Raw genomic sequence first — 16,146 nt, forward strand, 5'->3', positions numbered from 1 at the left:
AACTCCAGATGTGTTCTTTTCACTGTTCGTCGCTGACAGGGCTTCTTGTTCAGCCTGTACATGGAGGAAGATTTTTTTTCCTCCAGTCAATCAAGAGGCAGCATTGACCTTTTAGCCAAGCTGCTGACCTTAGTGGGGGAAATCAGTTATTGTAACATGGGAATGGAATTGTGAACCTGGCTAGTTCAGCCTCATCATTTCCTGCCTTTGGTGGGTGACTTGTTTGTTGTGTCTCTGACCTTTAAAGAAAATAAGAGAAATAACCGAAGTCAAACATGATAGTAGAGGCATTTGGTCTTCTCACTTGTAAGTGTTCTGCTTGGGAGATATGAAGACCGATTTTCCAGGTCTTTTATAAAAGTTGAGATTTTAGCCAGCTTAGAGTCAGTGGCCTATAATCATTTTCAGTGGAGGTCTATTTTAAATTTTTTAAATAAATCTGACAGGGAGCTGTCAGTTAACATATGATTTGTTGAACTTAATTGGCTTAATGGAAAACTATGTAATAAACATGGTATGGGCTTGTAGCTATGATTTTGTTAGTATAGAGAACTCTCAGTGTGGAAACTCCATTCATTGATGCATCTTGACAACTTTCCTGTAATTTATAGTCTTTGCCAGTTGTTTGGGGCACTGAAGGGTTAAGTGATTTGCCCGTAGTCACACATTTAGTATGCATCAGAGGTAAGCCTGGAATCTAAGTCTTCCTGACACAAAAGCTGACTTAATTTGGTACATTGCCACATGTCATAAAGATTACCTGAGTTATAGAAAAGGAAGTCTTCTGTTTTCCTTTGTTGCTTCTCATATTTTGCACTTGCTACACCTATTTTATGTTTTTAAAAATGAATTTTACGTACAAATTAAAATCCCATATTGTAACATTGAGATTCACTGAGAGAGAGACCTAACAGCTTCTTGCTTGGTGGTGCAGTGGATACAGTGCTAGGCCTGGAGTCAGGAGTATCTGAGTTCAAATCTGGCCTTAGACACTTATTAGCTGTGTTTCCCTGAGCAAGTAACTTATCCCTGTTTGCCTCAGTTTTTTCATCTGTAAAATGAGCTGGAAAAGGAAATGACAAACCATTTCAAGTATCTTTGCCAAGAAAACCCCAAATGGGGTCACATAGAGTCAAACATGACTGAAAATGACTGAACAACAACAAAAAATGTCCTTTAGTTTAACATAATACAAATGTCAGCAGGTCTTACTCAGCATTATTTTTTAACTGATTCCAAAATCTGGTATGTTAGCAGAAATAAATGTTTTCTAATCTCTAAGGTTATTTGGTGTAGTGAAAAAAAAATTGGCTTTGGAATCAGATAATCTGGGTTTAAAATCTGACTGCTAATGTGACTGAACAAATCACTTCCCCTCCACTGGTACTCAGGTTTCTCATCTGTAAAATCTCTAAGGGTCTTTCTAGCTCTGAGTCCCATGATTTCATGATTTATATTTTGAATTATATAACTATCATGGTTCTCAGAAAGCTATGCACCTTGAAAAAAAGACAATTATTTTAGTAAGGATTTTGGAGAAATAGGGTAACTTTGAGCTAACTGTTTTATTTCTGCTCTTATCTTATGAATGAAAGGAAGGCCCGTATTTCCTGATGACATGTTTAGAATGTCTCTGCTATTCATTTACTCGTTGAAATCCATTCCATGGTGTCCACACCCACTTTGGTAGCACAATTGACAGAATGTTACCATAACTCTTTACAGCATAAAATGATGCAGAGGTAGCATAATTGAAGGGAGAGAACATTGGTTTTGAGGTTGGAGGACTTCAGAAAGAATCCTGGCCATGGTGATTATTTTGTTTGACTAACTTTGAGCACCAGTCACTTCCCTTCTCTGGGCCTAAGTTTTCTTATCTGTAAAATGTGTGAGTTAAATGAGATGATTTCTAGGATCTCTTTCAGCTCTTAATCTCAGGATACTAAAATTTGCTCAAAGTGAAGGTTCCTTAATCATAACAATCACAATAATAGATATTTACATATTGCTTTTATACATTACTTTTTGCAGTTTCTTTAGAGATGGATTCCTCATTATGGGACTGAGAGGTCACCTGAGTAACTGGAACTATGTTTGCAAATTATTCCATTGTTCCTGTTAGAGAAATTGGATTATCCTCTGGGTCTCCAAAGTTTTTCTTTCTTAAATATTTATTTTTATAAGGATCCTTGACACTTAAAACAATGTTGAGAGTTCTTTGAAAAAGTAGCATGATTTCCAAGTCTCTGGTTAAAGTCAACTGCCAGAACATGAAAATGAATTCAGTTGTTTCAAAGTAAAGGAGTTCCCTTCTAGGGTACTAAGTAGTATCATCAGCTTTCCCTCAGGTAGCAGTTTATTCTCCGAAATATTACACATTTCAGTAGGTGGTATTAAGAAATATTTCTCAAGTTTGTAGAGGAGAGAATTCAGGATGAAAAGAGAAAGGGACTAGAGATTCTCTAATCTCCTTTCCTTCTTTTCCTTCCTTCCTTCCTTCCTTTCTTCCTTCCTTCCTTCCTAACTTCTTTCCTTCCTTCCTCCCTCCCTCTTTCTCTCCCTCCCCCTCCCTTCCTCCCTTTCTTCCTTTTTCGAGTGTGACTAGAAATTCTTACCTAGTCTTTGAATTTGCACTTTAATTTTGTTCTGGGATTGGAATGACTCTGTCTTGCCCCATGCCTCCCCCCGCCCCTTAGTTTCAGTCTCATTTAATCTGAATTTTGAGCTACTAAAAAATTCAGTTATGCGCATTTGCAATTCCCCAATCCTCTTTTCCACACCTCACTTGAAAAAACAATTTGAATGGTTCACAAAATTAAACACAGCAAAGAGGTCATATCCAAGGCCATCTTATTTGGATGGATGTCACACACCATTCCCTGACTTAAATAGTATACTCAGTTTTCACTTTTTATGGTCTAAGTGTAAGGTAAAGATAAATCTTTAAAAGAGATCTTCTTAATATTTTTAGTCAGGTGGTCAGGAGTTTGATCAAAACCGAAAATGCCTTTCATCTGGCTTAGTACTGTTTTGTCTAATTTTATTTGGTAGTTCTTTTTCAAAAAGAATGGAACCTAGGAGAATTGATAATGAGTTGTAAACAAGATGATCTGAAGAGGGTATTTTACTTCCTGAATTTTTAATGGGTATGAAGCCATCTGTCTCTCCATATGTGTGTGTTACCCTCTCCTCCTGATGCAGCCAACACTGCGATGAAGCACAGCAACAAGCTAAGACGACCCCCTTGTTACTGCCTTGCTTCTGATAGACTTCCTGCAGCCTTCTCTTGGGTCTCAAGGCTTTTTTAGCCTTTCGGATTCCCCAGCACTGCATTTGGGCCCTTGAAATTTGGCCTGCAGCTGTCTCAAATCCATTTTAAAGTAGGTAGAGTTTAAATTCTTGATAAATAAAAATAACATCCTTTAAGAACAAACATTTGTTTTTTAAAATAGGATTGATATACTCCAGGAGGATCATAAGCACTATCTTGAGAGAAAGAACATAAGTTTTCATAATTTGAAATGACAAACATTTCCCACAATTTTAAGCGAAATTTCATAAATGACAGCTCTAGCTTTTGATTTTAAATTTAATTGTAAAATAATTTTTTTTTCATTTCTGTTTTAAGAGTGCAATGATTACTTCACGGATGACCACTGTTTGGTGCAGTTACTGAAAGGTCTCTGTCTGAAGCACTTAGGACGACTCTTACAAGCTGAACTGTGTTTCAATCAGGTTATTCAAAGGTAAAAATAAAAAGCCATGCAAGGATATCCTGTTGTTGGTTTTTTGAGTGCTGCTCTGAGAGATGGATGCAGAGCACTCTGACCTCTTGTTGTTACAGTCTCTTTGCTGTTGGATAATACAGTGTGGTGGCTTATTGTGTTTATTTAATTTTCCTGAAAACTTTTAGGTTGGTTGGATTGAAGTTTGAATTTTCCTTAATGTCTTGAATTTACTTGAAAAGATACATTAATTCTTCAGTGTAGGTCTTCCTTCACTGATGGCGATTGTATCCCAATCCTTACATGCTTTAATAGTTTCACAAATTGCTGTGCCTGTCTTCCCCTCAAACGAAAAAGAAAAAAAGAAGAAAAAGTTTCACATTCAAGGGATCTGTATTTCCGAACTTAGCTAGGGTTGGTCCTTGGATAATGGACACCTAAGTGGAGGTACCTTGCCTTTGATATTTAAGGTTTACATTTAAACAATTAATTTCTGACCTACTTGACCAATATAATTCTGGACTAGGTAAGAATTCCAGGTGACTAGTTTCAATAATGTCTGCTCATTTTCTGTAGAACATTTCTATCTTCTTTGAAACAGGAATACTCTTTCCACTGATATGAATAAGCATATTGGAGATTCTGTTCCTGGATCTGGCCTATTTCTGTGCCTAGGTTCCTCACCAATGGCCACTTTATTGCCATTACCATTTTTACTGAGAGTCAAGAGTCAAAAGAGAATATTCCTTTTTGCTGCAACTATTCCAGCTACAGCATACTGTCTCCCCACAGTGAAAAAAAGAAAGAGTTAATGGAGAAATGGGAGTAAATCCTTTCTAGCTAAGGACCTGCAGTATGTAGATGTGGACCTTGGCTGAGAGAAACATGATTCTGTGTTCATTACTGTCTATTTAGGTATTTTAACTCTGGATAAAGGGTAGGCCAGACATTTCTATTTTCAAATCCTAGAGTCAGTGATATTTGTTTAACTGAGCTGAGAATTACTTTGAGAAATGACTTGTTTGTTTGGATGAGATCTGTTTCATGTGGTGACTTTCAGACACTTAAGGAATGTCCACGTTAAATTCATTTTGGGTGGGATTGGGGAAGTATGATGGAAAAGTGCATTGTGAGGAATAATAGGCAAGTACTGCTCTTTTTTCTTTGCCTTGAATTTAACCAACATTTCCTTCTTATCTACTAGATGAATGGGCAGGTAGATGGTATAGTGGATAGAGTGCCAGGCTTGAGGAAGGCTCATCTCCGTTACTTCAAATCTGGCCTCAGACACTTATTAGCTGTGTGACCCTGGGCAAGTCACTTCACCCTGCCTCAATTTCCTCATCTGTCAAATGATCTGGAGAAGGAAATGGCAAGCCACTCTAGTATCTTTGTCAAGAAATCCCAAATTGGGTCATGAAGAGTCGGATACAACTGAAAATGACTCAACACTACTACCACCACCACCACCACCACCACCACCACCACTACCACTACCACCATCACCACCATTAGACAGATGTCACTGTGCTCAGTACTGGAGATACAAAGACAAGGATGAAAGCAGTTCTTGCTCTCCAGGAGCTCTTTTATACAAGGAGATGTAACATTTATACAGATAAGTAAAAACAAGATAATATGAGAAGGGAGTGAACACTCCTAACTGTTTTGGAGGTTGAGAGTCAAGGAAGGATTCATACTGGAGGTTGCAATTGAGCTGTGCCTTGGAGAAAGTTAAGGATTTGAAGAGGCTGAAGTGAAGGAGGGAGTGCGCTCCAGATATGGAGAATGGCCTTTGCAAAGGCATAAAAATGGGAGATGGAATCCCAAAGTCAGGGAACAGCTTGTGAGCTAGTTTGGCAGGAACAGGAAATGTATGACGGCAGTAATGTGCAGTGTGTCAGGACATGCATATTGGGTCAGATTGCTGATGGCTTTACATGCTAAGTGGAGGAGTTTACATTTTAATCCAGAGGCATCAGGAAGCTACTGGAGTTTTGAGCAGGGACGTGTCATAGTCAGAGCAGAGCCTTACAAATATTATTTTGGTATTTATGTGAATGATGGATTAGAGAGGGGGGACTTATTTAGAGGGTTTTGTAGTTGTCTAGAAGAGGTACTGAGTTTTGCAGGAGTCAGAGTTAGTAAGGAGAATCTGAACTAGGATAAATATCAGTGTGAGTGGAAAGAAAAGGATGGATGCAAGAGATTTGGTAGCAAGTGATAGAAAAATAAAATTTGCCAGCTGATTATAAAAATAGAGTTCCATTTTGGGTTCTTTGATTTTGAGATGCTAACAGGGCATCCAGCCAATGAGATATCCATTAAGACATTGGCAGTGGGATACTGTAATTTATAGGAGTGATGTTGGAGAGGGAGCCATTAGGTAACGAGAGATTGACAATAAGTGTGAGAGAGGGAATGATTGAAAAGGCAAACTTCAAGAAATAATGGAGGGGGGAAGGGAGGAAATGGATTCAAATAGGAGAGATTGGCCTTGGCGAGGAAGAAAAGTACCTCTTCTTCAAAGACTGAAGCAAAGGAAGAGAGAATGAGAAATTATTTTGAGATGTTTTAGATGTAGAATAGAAAAGAAGAGGGAGCTCATGTCAGCTCTCTGCTGAAGAGAGAAGAAGCAGGCAATAATCTTGGCGGGGTTTGAGTGAAGAGAAGGTTTGGTATAGTTGATATGAGTCATGTGCTAATCAGAGAAGAATATATAAAAATACTGCTCTGCAGCAGTAAGGGCACATGGCATAAATCTGGATGCATCGGCCCAGTTGTGTAACTTGTTTGACCAAAGACGTGAGTAGCAGTAGAACACAGGAGCAAGGGTATGGCTAAACTGGTTAACTGTGGGGCCAAAGCAAAAAGTGAGTCCAGAAGAACGATGACGTGTTGGGAGAAATAAAGAGGTTGTGATGAAGACGGCGAGTAGGTTTAGGAAAGATTGTGGGAAGGAGACAGGTGACTAGGAGGATGTGATCAGAGAGAGAAACTGCAGAGTTTAGGATCGCGGAGGTTGCGTGGTTGTTGACGACAAAGGTGAAGTCTGAGGTATGGACTACGTGTGGCTGAGGTAGAGTGAAGGTGCGGGTCATAGGAGCTGATAAGGTTGAGGAATTGGGTGGCCTGGGTATTTGAGGGAGGCATTGGCAAGTACATTGTCCCTGAGTGTAAGATTGGGGGTTGGAATAGAGAGGAAGACTGTGAGCCAAGTCCTGAACTCAAGAAAGATGGGTGGGAGAGTGACTTGGGGCTATTCACGATCCTACAAGACAGGGCCTGTTTCATTTTTGTCCTCGTATCACCAGCACTTAAGTTATCCAGCACATTGACATTTCATAAATGTTTACTGTGGTTGAACTGGGAGGTAACTACCTTTAGGTTCTTGATAGGGAGATATAGTGGGATGTGATGAACTGCAAAGGAGGTGAGGTTACTGAGTAATGGCAGTGGGAGGTTCTCAGAGTTTCAGTGAGACGCATGGTGTCTGTTCACGCCAAGTGCATTAGAGGAGCTGCATCTAGTACTAGAAAAGGTGTTTTCCAGGTTTGAGTAAGTTGGGAAGTAGGGAACTAGGGAGGGAGAGAGGTAACATCTATGAGAATGAGACAGCAAGGAGAAGTTATAAAAGGTTTTTTTGTTTGTTTTTTGGTGAGGCAATTGGGGTTAAGTGACTTGCCCAGGGTCATACAGCTGTGAGTGTTATGTGTCTGAGGTCAGATTTGAACTCAGGTCCTCCTGACTCCAGGGCCAGTGCTCTATCCACTGCACCACCTAGCTGCCCCAGGTTTATTTTTTGTTGTTGTTGTTGTTGTTTTTTTACCTCAGTATACAGTGATTCACAGAGAGATTAGAGAGATGCAGGAAGTAGAAGTTTGCTAACCACAGGCCAGAATAAGTACCTGTTTCCTGGTGTTCCCGCACTCAGCTTCTGGGATGGCCAAAGGTGTCTTCAGTTTGTTCTTTCCCAAACTAGGGCAGAAGGGGTTGAGCCAATAAGAACAACAGCTTCGGCAATGGGTGAATGTGCACTTGGCTTCTTTGTCTCATGCTGAGATACTGGGGGATGGAACGTATCCAAAAGACAACATGTAATGGGCTCCTGGTTGAGCCTGGTGTTAGGGCATGCTCTGGTCCTGGATGGGGTCCTACTGACAAGAGGCTCTGGTATCTGGGCCCATCACGATTCCTGAGGCCTAAGGTAGTATTGCTTTTCTCATGCTTTTTGGTGAGACTGGAAAACTAAGGGCACCCTCCATTGTGTCAGTAGATTTCAGGGTAGGGAGGCCAAATTTACTCCCTTAGGGGACTGTGGGCTGGACATCCAACAGTCAGTATCGATTGATGAGGGTTCAGGTAGAAGTAGGGACAGGAATCTTGGTACTAGTGGTGGTCCTTGATGGTAATCTTAGTCATTTTCTTGCCACTATCTTATGCTTTGTTGCCATTTCTCATAATGTGGACAATGTGCCATACTTTGTGTTTAAAAATTAATTCCTTGGGGCGCTAGGTGGTGCAGTGGATAGAGCACTGGCTCTGGAGTCAGGAGGACCCAAGTTGAAATCCCGCCTCAGATACTTGACACTTATTAGCTGTGTGACCCTGAGCAGGTCAGTTAACCCCAATTGCCTCACAAAACTATTCCTTGCCCATCAGTTGGGGAATGGTTGAACAAATTATGGTATGTGAATATGATGGTATACTGTTGATCTATAAGAAAGGATGAAGAGGATGGTTTCAGAAAATCCTGGGAAAACTTGTATGAACTGATGCAAAGTGAAGTGAGCAGTACCCAGGAGAACAATTTATATAGTATCAGCAATAGAACAACTTGGGAACTCTGATTGTAACTTAGAGCCTTAATCAGATTCTTGGGGTGCTGAAAGGTTACATGTTTTGCCTAGGGTCACACAGCCAATCTGTCAGTGGTATTTCTGACTCTGGAGCTAACACTGTACCACACGGTGGCTCACTTTTGAACCTACCTGCGTAAATGAACAGGGCAGCAGCTCCAACTGATGGTTGTAGTCTAGAGCTCTTTGAGGCGTCCAAAAACTCTTAGTGCAGTTCGAAGCTGCACCAAGACTTTTGGGACACCCTTACAAGCTGACTCCCAGAAGGAGTAAACTTGGCTGTGTGTGCCAGAGAGTCATGTTCTCATGAGCTAACAACAAGAAGCACCCGGTGGAATGCAAAGGGCTCCAGCACCTTACCAGCTTTCTGACTGTGCACAGGTCACAGCTGCTCTGAGCTCTGTTTCCTCCTGTGAAAAATAAGGGTCATGTGACCCTGGTCAGTGCTCTGCGGGGTTGTGAGTGAAGTGCTTTATAAACCCTCAGAAGCTTTAGAAATAGGAGCTTATTTTAATGTATGACATGTGGTTTAACATAAATCCAAATCCGAGCACAATCCTGGAATTACTGTTGATTCCCATTATGCTTTCCCCTTAAAGAGAAATTTCAAAAAGGAAATTTTTGGTAGAAATGGAAAAAACTATAAAGTAGCTCAAGAAAAATGTAAAAGTGGGATTTGGGGGGTTTTTTTTGGTTACTTAATGGCAAATTAGATTATCATTTATTATGGATGAAGTCACTTATAGTGAATTACTTTTAGGAAAAAAGCTTCAGTATTAAAATACAAGATGTGATTTTAGCTGTCTTTGGGTGGCAGTAGTGCTTTTTCCATTAGAGAATGTGAGGCACTAGTTAAAATTGTTTCTGAAGAGGCAAAAAGCTTTAGTTTTTTTTTAATGTAATATGTATGTGTGGATTGTTTGAAAGAGTGAAAATGTGAAAAATAAAGTTCTGAGAGAGGTGCTTAAAATGAGATCTGGCATCTGTATAAAGATAAGATACATAAGAAGTGTGGGCCTACAGCACATATCAGTATTAGATGCTCTAATAAGTAAACGTTAGAATTGAGGATTTTAGGACCAAAATATTTTAGGGTAAGTTTGAAATGTATACTCACTTTTTGATTGCATGGTCTAATATCTGAAAGAAATGAGCTTTTCTTTATAATCAGAAAATGGTCACTAGATTGTTGTCTTGGGAACAGAAGCTGCCCTTCTCAATTATCTTATTTTTGCTCAATGAAACACAATAGTTTTGAATTCTAAAATCATCTTTAGGAGTTAAAAGGAAGGTTTTCCCTAAATATCAGTTATGTTTTTGTTCAAAATAGAGACTTGCATTTCTGGAATAAGTCATGAGGCCGCATATGTACATACCTGACACATCAGTGACAATGTTTTGCCTAAAATAAAAACACAATAAAATTTTTTTCATTTGAAAAGTTTTTTTCTTTTATGTTCTTTTACATGTCAATTTAAAAATAATTATATTTGTTCAGAAAATAGGGCTGTTTTTATATCTGTTTAAATGAAGAATGCATAAAATATTGGTGTACATGTACCCTCTTCCGACTATCAAAACTAACTGATTTATTTTTATTTCTAGTGAGAAACAGCTAAAATTTGACCACTACCTTGTGCCATTTACTCTGTATGAACTGGGACTTTTATGCCAACTGCAAGGAGACACAGAAAAGGCCTTACGGATAATAGAAACTGCAAAGTAAGTTGTGCTAGTAGCTTTTCGCATTGCTAATCGGAGAGTCACTGGACAGGTGCTTGTTTAAAGCGTTCCCAGATTACCTCGGTTTAAAGTGATCTGTCTTTCTCTAAAGATTTCTCTGGGTACTCAGGTTTCTTTTTGTTTCATCACATTATATCTTAAGTCTTAATTATTTGCATGTATGGTATATCCTCCTCTCTCCCCAATCATTGTCAAGTGTTTTGTTATCCTTGAAAATGTTTCAAGCATGTTCTCTATCTTGTGTGTAATAAATATTTGAAGACTTAAGTGGAGTTCTAGTTCCTATCAACGAAAAGTGTTTGAAGCCAACAAAATCCCAGACACATACAAGGATGGACTTCATGATTGCTGCTACAGTTGGGTTCTTATCTGTGCTTCTGCTTTTTCTGGATCTCTTTATGTATATTAACACTTATGTAAACCCTGGCCTCGGGCACACTGAGGAAAATGGTGGAATGAATCAGGTACCCACACCAACATTCCTCCCACCCCCAGCTACCGTTTGTCACCATTCTATTTGCACAATTGGATTTTTTTTAACCTAACTGAAAGATTTTTGGCATATCCTTACTAAATTTATTCATATAAAATTCATCCCATTGTTCCAGGGTATTAGGATCTTTTAAAATCTAGGTCTTGGCATCTACCGTATTTGCTGTTATTCCCAGTTTCCTGTCACTTACAGATTTGATAAGCATGCCAGTTATGTCTTTATCCCAGGCATTGATAAAAATGTTAAAACAAACATAAGTGAGGACAGAGTCTTGGTGGACTACCATTGAAGGCATATCACCAGATAGTAGTCATCAGTCCAAATTAATTAACACTTTTTACAGTCTTTTAGCCAGCTGTGAATCTACTGATTATACTAACATTCAGCCTAGATAAATGTCTGGCTTAAATTCAGATGATATGACCGTCACTATAGCCACATAGCATATATTGTCAAATGCTTTAACTCTAGCATTCACCTGATCCACTAGTCAAGTTATCAGGGACTACAGGTTATCTGTAATTTAATAAATCCGTCTTAGAAAGGTACCTGAGGCTTAGAAATGTTGTGTGATGGTCACAATGCTAGTGTCAGAAGTGGGATTTGAACCAACTTTAACTACAAGTCCAGACGTCTGTCCTTTCTCCCACACTGTCAAAAGAGAATGTCATGAATTGTTCTTGTTGAACCTATAATGATGCGTGATTATCACTCTACTTTTTCTAAGCACTCACAATTCATTTTTTAAAACAATACATTCTAGAATTTTGGTGGGAATGAATTTCCAGACCACTAGTCCATAGTTTGGAAAATCTGTTTGCCCTTTTTAAAAAGTTAGGAGATTTGACCATTTCAGATCCTATAGGACTTCTAGACTTTATAATTCCTTAAAAATCACTAATGATGGGATATTTGAAATATCTGCAAATCATTTTAGTGCACTGGATTTAATTCATTTAGACTAGGATATTTGAAGTCATTTAAATCAGTAAGATTCCCTTACTATTGTAAAATCATTGAATCAGAATTTTTGATGTGGAAGAACCTTTGAGGTCATGTAGATAAAACTCACCTTTTTATAGATGAGAAAACGGAAACCCAATTAAATTCAGTAGTCATTTGTTAAGCACCTGTTACTCACCAAGCACAGTACTAGGCATTGGGGTATGAGTACAAAGACAAAAAGGAAACAGTGACTTAAGTGACTTAAATTCTCTTGGGTGATTATAACCCAGAAAGGCCAAGTGATTTTTCTCCTGGTTACACAGCTAGTTAATGACAGCCTGGACCAAAGTCTAGCACTCCTGAAGAATTCATGTGCAGAATTCTCTCACATATGTCACAATAACCCCACGAAACAGCTCCATTCCTCTTTTGTCCTTCAGTTTCTTCTTAATATTGTTTTCCTCTTCCCAATTTGAAGATTATTTTCCCTTAGTTCAACCACACAGGACACATTTGTCAAGTGGGTACTGTATTCAGGACACTGTGGTGCCTTGCCACTTAAATAGAAGCAAAGTATCAACTGTCTTTCTATTTTTTCGTTGTTATTTCTTAATATTATATCATCCCCCTCAAATAGGGGGCCTGGATAATGAGGAGGGGTACTTTCCTTACTTGCCAAAGCTCTTCCTGTGCTCAGAATCCTGGGTAGGGGAGGAGTGGGAAATACCAATGAGAGGTGCAAGGTGGGAGTAATGGATGGCCATTACCAGTGGAGGTGACAGGGAAGGTTTCTTGGAGGGGTTGACTTTGGAGGCAGGCCTGAAAAGTAGGGATTCAGCAGGCAAGAAAAGAGAGGGAGAACACTCTAGGGACACAACTTAGAGGGTTCAGGGAGTCTCCAATTTTCCTGGAGAGTGTGTTGAGGACAGTAACGTAAGACTGGAAAGGGAGGGTGGTAGCAGATTGTGAAAGCTTTTAAATGACAGAGGAGAGAGTTAGAGCTTTCCCCAGGGGATGCCCATGAAGATTTTTTGAGAAGTAGAATTACATCAGTAAGCAAGATACATCTGGCATGTAGGAAGGATGAATTGGTGAGAAGGGCTCTAGGTAGTAAAATCGTAGATGATCATGGATTTAGAGCAGTCATGCTTCAGGGTGGGAGTTGGACTAGGTGATAGGGTCTAAGATCCCTGGCAGTCCAGAGATTTTGTGGTCAGGAACAATTGGATTATTGACTGGCATATCTGAAAATATTCCCTCCTTTTCCTTCCTCTTTTGATATTACTGGCTTCAAACTCTTTTTTTGGGGGGGGGGCTGACTTAGCTAGTTAAAGCAGAAACATGAGGGCACCTAATTAATAGCTGAAGTTATTTGCTGTATTCTGGGAGTTAGGGTAGAATTCCCTGATGACAGGAACTGTTTCATTATTTCCTTTGATGCTGAAGGCCTACCACTGAGTATTTCCCATAGTAGATATTTAGCAAAAATGCGCTGAATTTATATGAATTTGTTATTCAGTTGTTGCAGTTGTGTCTGACTCTTCATGACCCCATTTGGGATTTTCTTGGCAAAAGTATTAGAATAGTTTACCATTTCCTCCTCCAGCTCATTTTACAGATGAGGAAACTGAGGCAAACAGGGTTAGGTGACTTATTTAGGGTCACATAGCTAATAAATGTCTAAGGCCAGATTTGAACTATGGGAAATAAGTCTTCCTGGCTCCAGGCCTGACACTTTATCCACTTTGCCACCCAGCTGCCTGAATTTAGAATACAGCCTATCATTTCTTAGAATACGGTTTTCTTAACTCTTACCATAATGATTTGTGCCAATTTAATGTTGTTTTTTTATTTTGATCCTGTGATATGTTTGAAGAGCTAGGCTGCCCTTGATTTCTCCGTCTAATTTAGGGAGTTGACACAGTTTAGGAATAATGTATATACTTAGTTTTGTTCATGAAATGTGCTTGATAGAGAAAAGATAACCCAAGTTCAAAAAGAAGGCTAGTCTGAGCGTAGGGGCTCTGATTTCTTGTTTACGGTTTGTTCTTTTTGTCTTTTAGAACCAACTACAAAGATTACTCCATGGAGTCCAGACTGCACTTTCGGATCCACGCAGCACTCAGCAGTTTGAAGGGCTCTCCTGCTTCTACTCCTTGATGGAAGCCACATGGGGAGAAGAGTTTTCTGAACTGACAGGAGCTTCTACTCTAGAGAAGTCCTTGTATTAAAGTAGATAAGTGATCATGTACATGAGAGAGAGGGGAAAAGCGAATTGATTTTATTATCACTGTTTTCTTTCATCTGTCTCTGTTTGGATGTTGTCTTCTTGTTTCCATGTTTTTCTATGGAATTTTACCATAGCTTTGTTCAGTCTGTTATTAGAAAGTCTTTATTTTGTCTTGTAAGAAACTTAATGATAGACTTGAATTGAGGTGTAAGGGTTTTATTTTAAGACTTGTGGGTGTAATAAAGTCTACTTTAGATAATTTTTTTCTACTTGCAGATTGATATCGTTGAGCTAGCAGGATGAAATCTTATGATCCTAGATCACAGCTATAGGATTCAGAGGAGACCATATTTCTGTACTGTGCTATTTCACACCCTTTGACCTCCAGAGCTGCTTTTCCTATCAGCCAGTTAGTCTCCATGAGCATTTCATAACCTGATATTTTACTTTTAATACAAAAATAAAAATCACCTTCATCTAGAAATATGAATATATTTCTATAATTATAGCTATACCCTTCTGAAGGATATGGTACAAAACTAGCAAAGGACAGAAACGGTTGTTGCATTAATGTTATAGGCTTAAAGGCATTCCCTCACTTGAACTCAAACCAAAGTGTTGCCTTTTTCTTCCTTCTGATAAGAGGAAGCAACTTTTTTTTCTTTTGAGAGAGATGTTGGCCTCTCCTTGAATGCATTGAAATCATTTGTATTTCCCAGAATGTGTGGGTCTCACTGATGAGAAAAGGAAGACCATGGAGTCCCTGGGCATTCAGTAGTGAGAAAGGAAGGCCTGAAAGTATAATAAGTTTGATTGATTGTTTTTTTTTTTCTCCTCAGGAAGCAAAGCACAATTAATGTTGCTTGTACAATATAGTACTGTCTTTATAGTTTGTTATGTTTTGGTGCTCAGTGTCTGATTTTGTGATCTCTCATTGCTCTTAATTTTTTTAAAGATCTGTTTGTACACATTAGTAATATGTTCAGTCCTTTATTTGAAAATTACAGTCTTGGTGCGCTTAAATTAACATTCATTTTCCAAAAATAGCTGATATCAAAATACATAAGACATAGAATTTCAAATATTTGAAAATTACTTCTTTAAAGCACATCATATTTCGCAAATGCCACCACTTTTTTCTTTTGAGAGGAGGATATTTCTGGCTTAGGACCAAGTACCAGCTGCTAATGACTACAGCAGGGAAGGTCAAGTAGTTCATGTATGTAGCAGAGTTCTTTTATTTATATTGTGAAATATCCTTTGTTACTCTAATTAAAAGACTATGCCCTTTTTCGGGATGGTATTGGCATGTGATTATTGGCTGGTCCAGGTGCTCTGTTTGTGAGTTGCAAGATGTGAAAATCCAAACGTATTTATGTTGACTCATGGAACTAATCAGGTTAAAAAATATATTGTGTTTGGTCCAATTAAGTGCTTGATATTTGCCTTTTTGTTCATTCAAAAGATATCTATTTAGCATCTCCAAATTGGAATAGATAATAAGACATGTAGGGAACAGAAATTAATTCTCCTGTTCCTAGTTACTAACTCATGTTTAGCAGTTATATGATACTAAATGGTGACACATAAAATACCATGATGATAAATTTTGATTGGTCTAATAATATGATGAGTGCATTTGCTATATCTAATTATAGAAGAAAGGAATTCAGAAAAATAATTTTTAAAATTCAGCTATGGCAGTTAGATTGGAAAAGTGAGGTAAATCCAAAATTTTACATGTTTGTAGTGACTTTTCCTGGATGACATCATTTAAAACAAAACTTTTGTTATGGCCTTGCTTGGACTTGTTTTGGTTGCATCACTTTTAACTGAGCACCCCTGTTTATTATTTACAGGCAGTTTTCAGAGCTGCATAGTCAATAAAAATTCTCTGTCTTAGGAAAGGCAGACAACCTTTTAAAAGCCCATGATAAACCTTCTGTTGTCTTTAGAAACTTTTTATTTCTAAATTGCCAACCACATTTTTAAAAAACCTGATAACTCCAAAGTAATTGATGTTCATATTTACCTTCAACTTTTAATTTGTCTCCTAAAACACTAAGCAATATGGATACATTTGCCAGAACTAATTTTATAGGCCTTAATATGGTTCATTCAGTCTTCAAGTAAATGTTAAACACCACCTTT

General features: G+C 38.5%; 1 protein-coding gene across 3 annotated transcripts in view; it reads left to right on the forward strand.

Moving 5' to 3' along the window:
* TTC39B (tetratricopeptide repeat domain 39B) overlaps positions 1–15,426 on the forward strand; it is a 133,283-nt gene extending 117,857 nt beyond the window's left edge. For all 3 annotated transcript variants that reach the window (XM_027863193.1, XM_027863194.1, XM_027863195.1), the window contains 3 exons: positions 3,629–3,746; positions 10,190–10,306; positions 13,829–15,426. In XM_027863193.1, the coding sequence (XP_027718994.1) occupies positions 3,629–3,746; positions 10,190–10,306; positions 13,829–13,925 (332 nt within the window). In that variant the 3' untranslated portion in view covers positions 13,926–15,426. The remainder of the gene's footprint in view (positions 1–3,628; positions 3,747–10,189; positions 10,307–13,828) is intronic.
* The last annotated feature ends 720 nt before the right edge of the window (positions 15,427–16,146 follow it).

Source organism: Vombatus ursinus, unplaced genomic scaffold, assembly GCF_900497805.2.
Source record: "Vombatus ursinus unplaced genomic scaffold, bare-nosed wombat genome assembly UNPS02014770.1, whole genome shotgun sequence".
In the NCBI taxonomy this organism is placed as follows: domain Eukaryota; kingdom Metazoa; phylum Chordata; class Mammalia; order Diprotodontia; family Vombatidae; genus Vombatus; species Vombatus ursinus.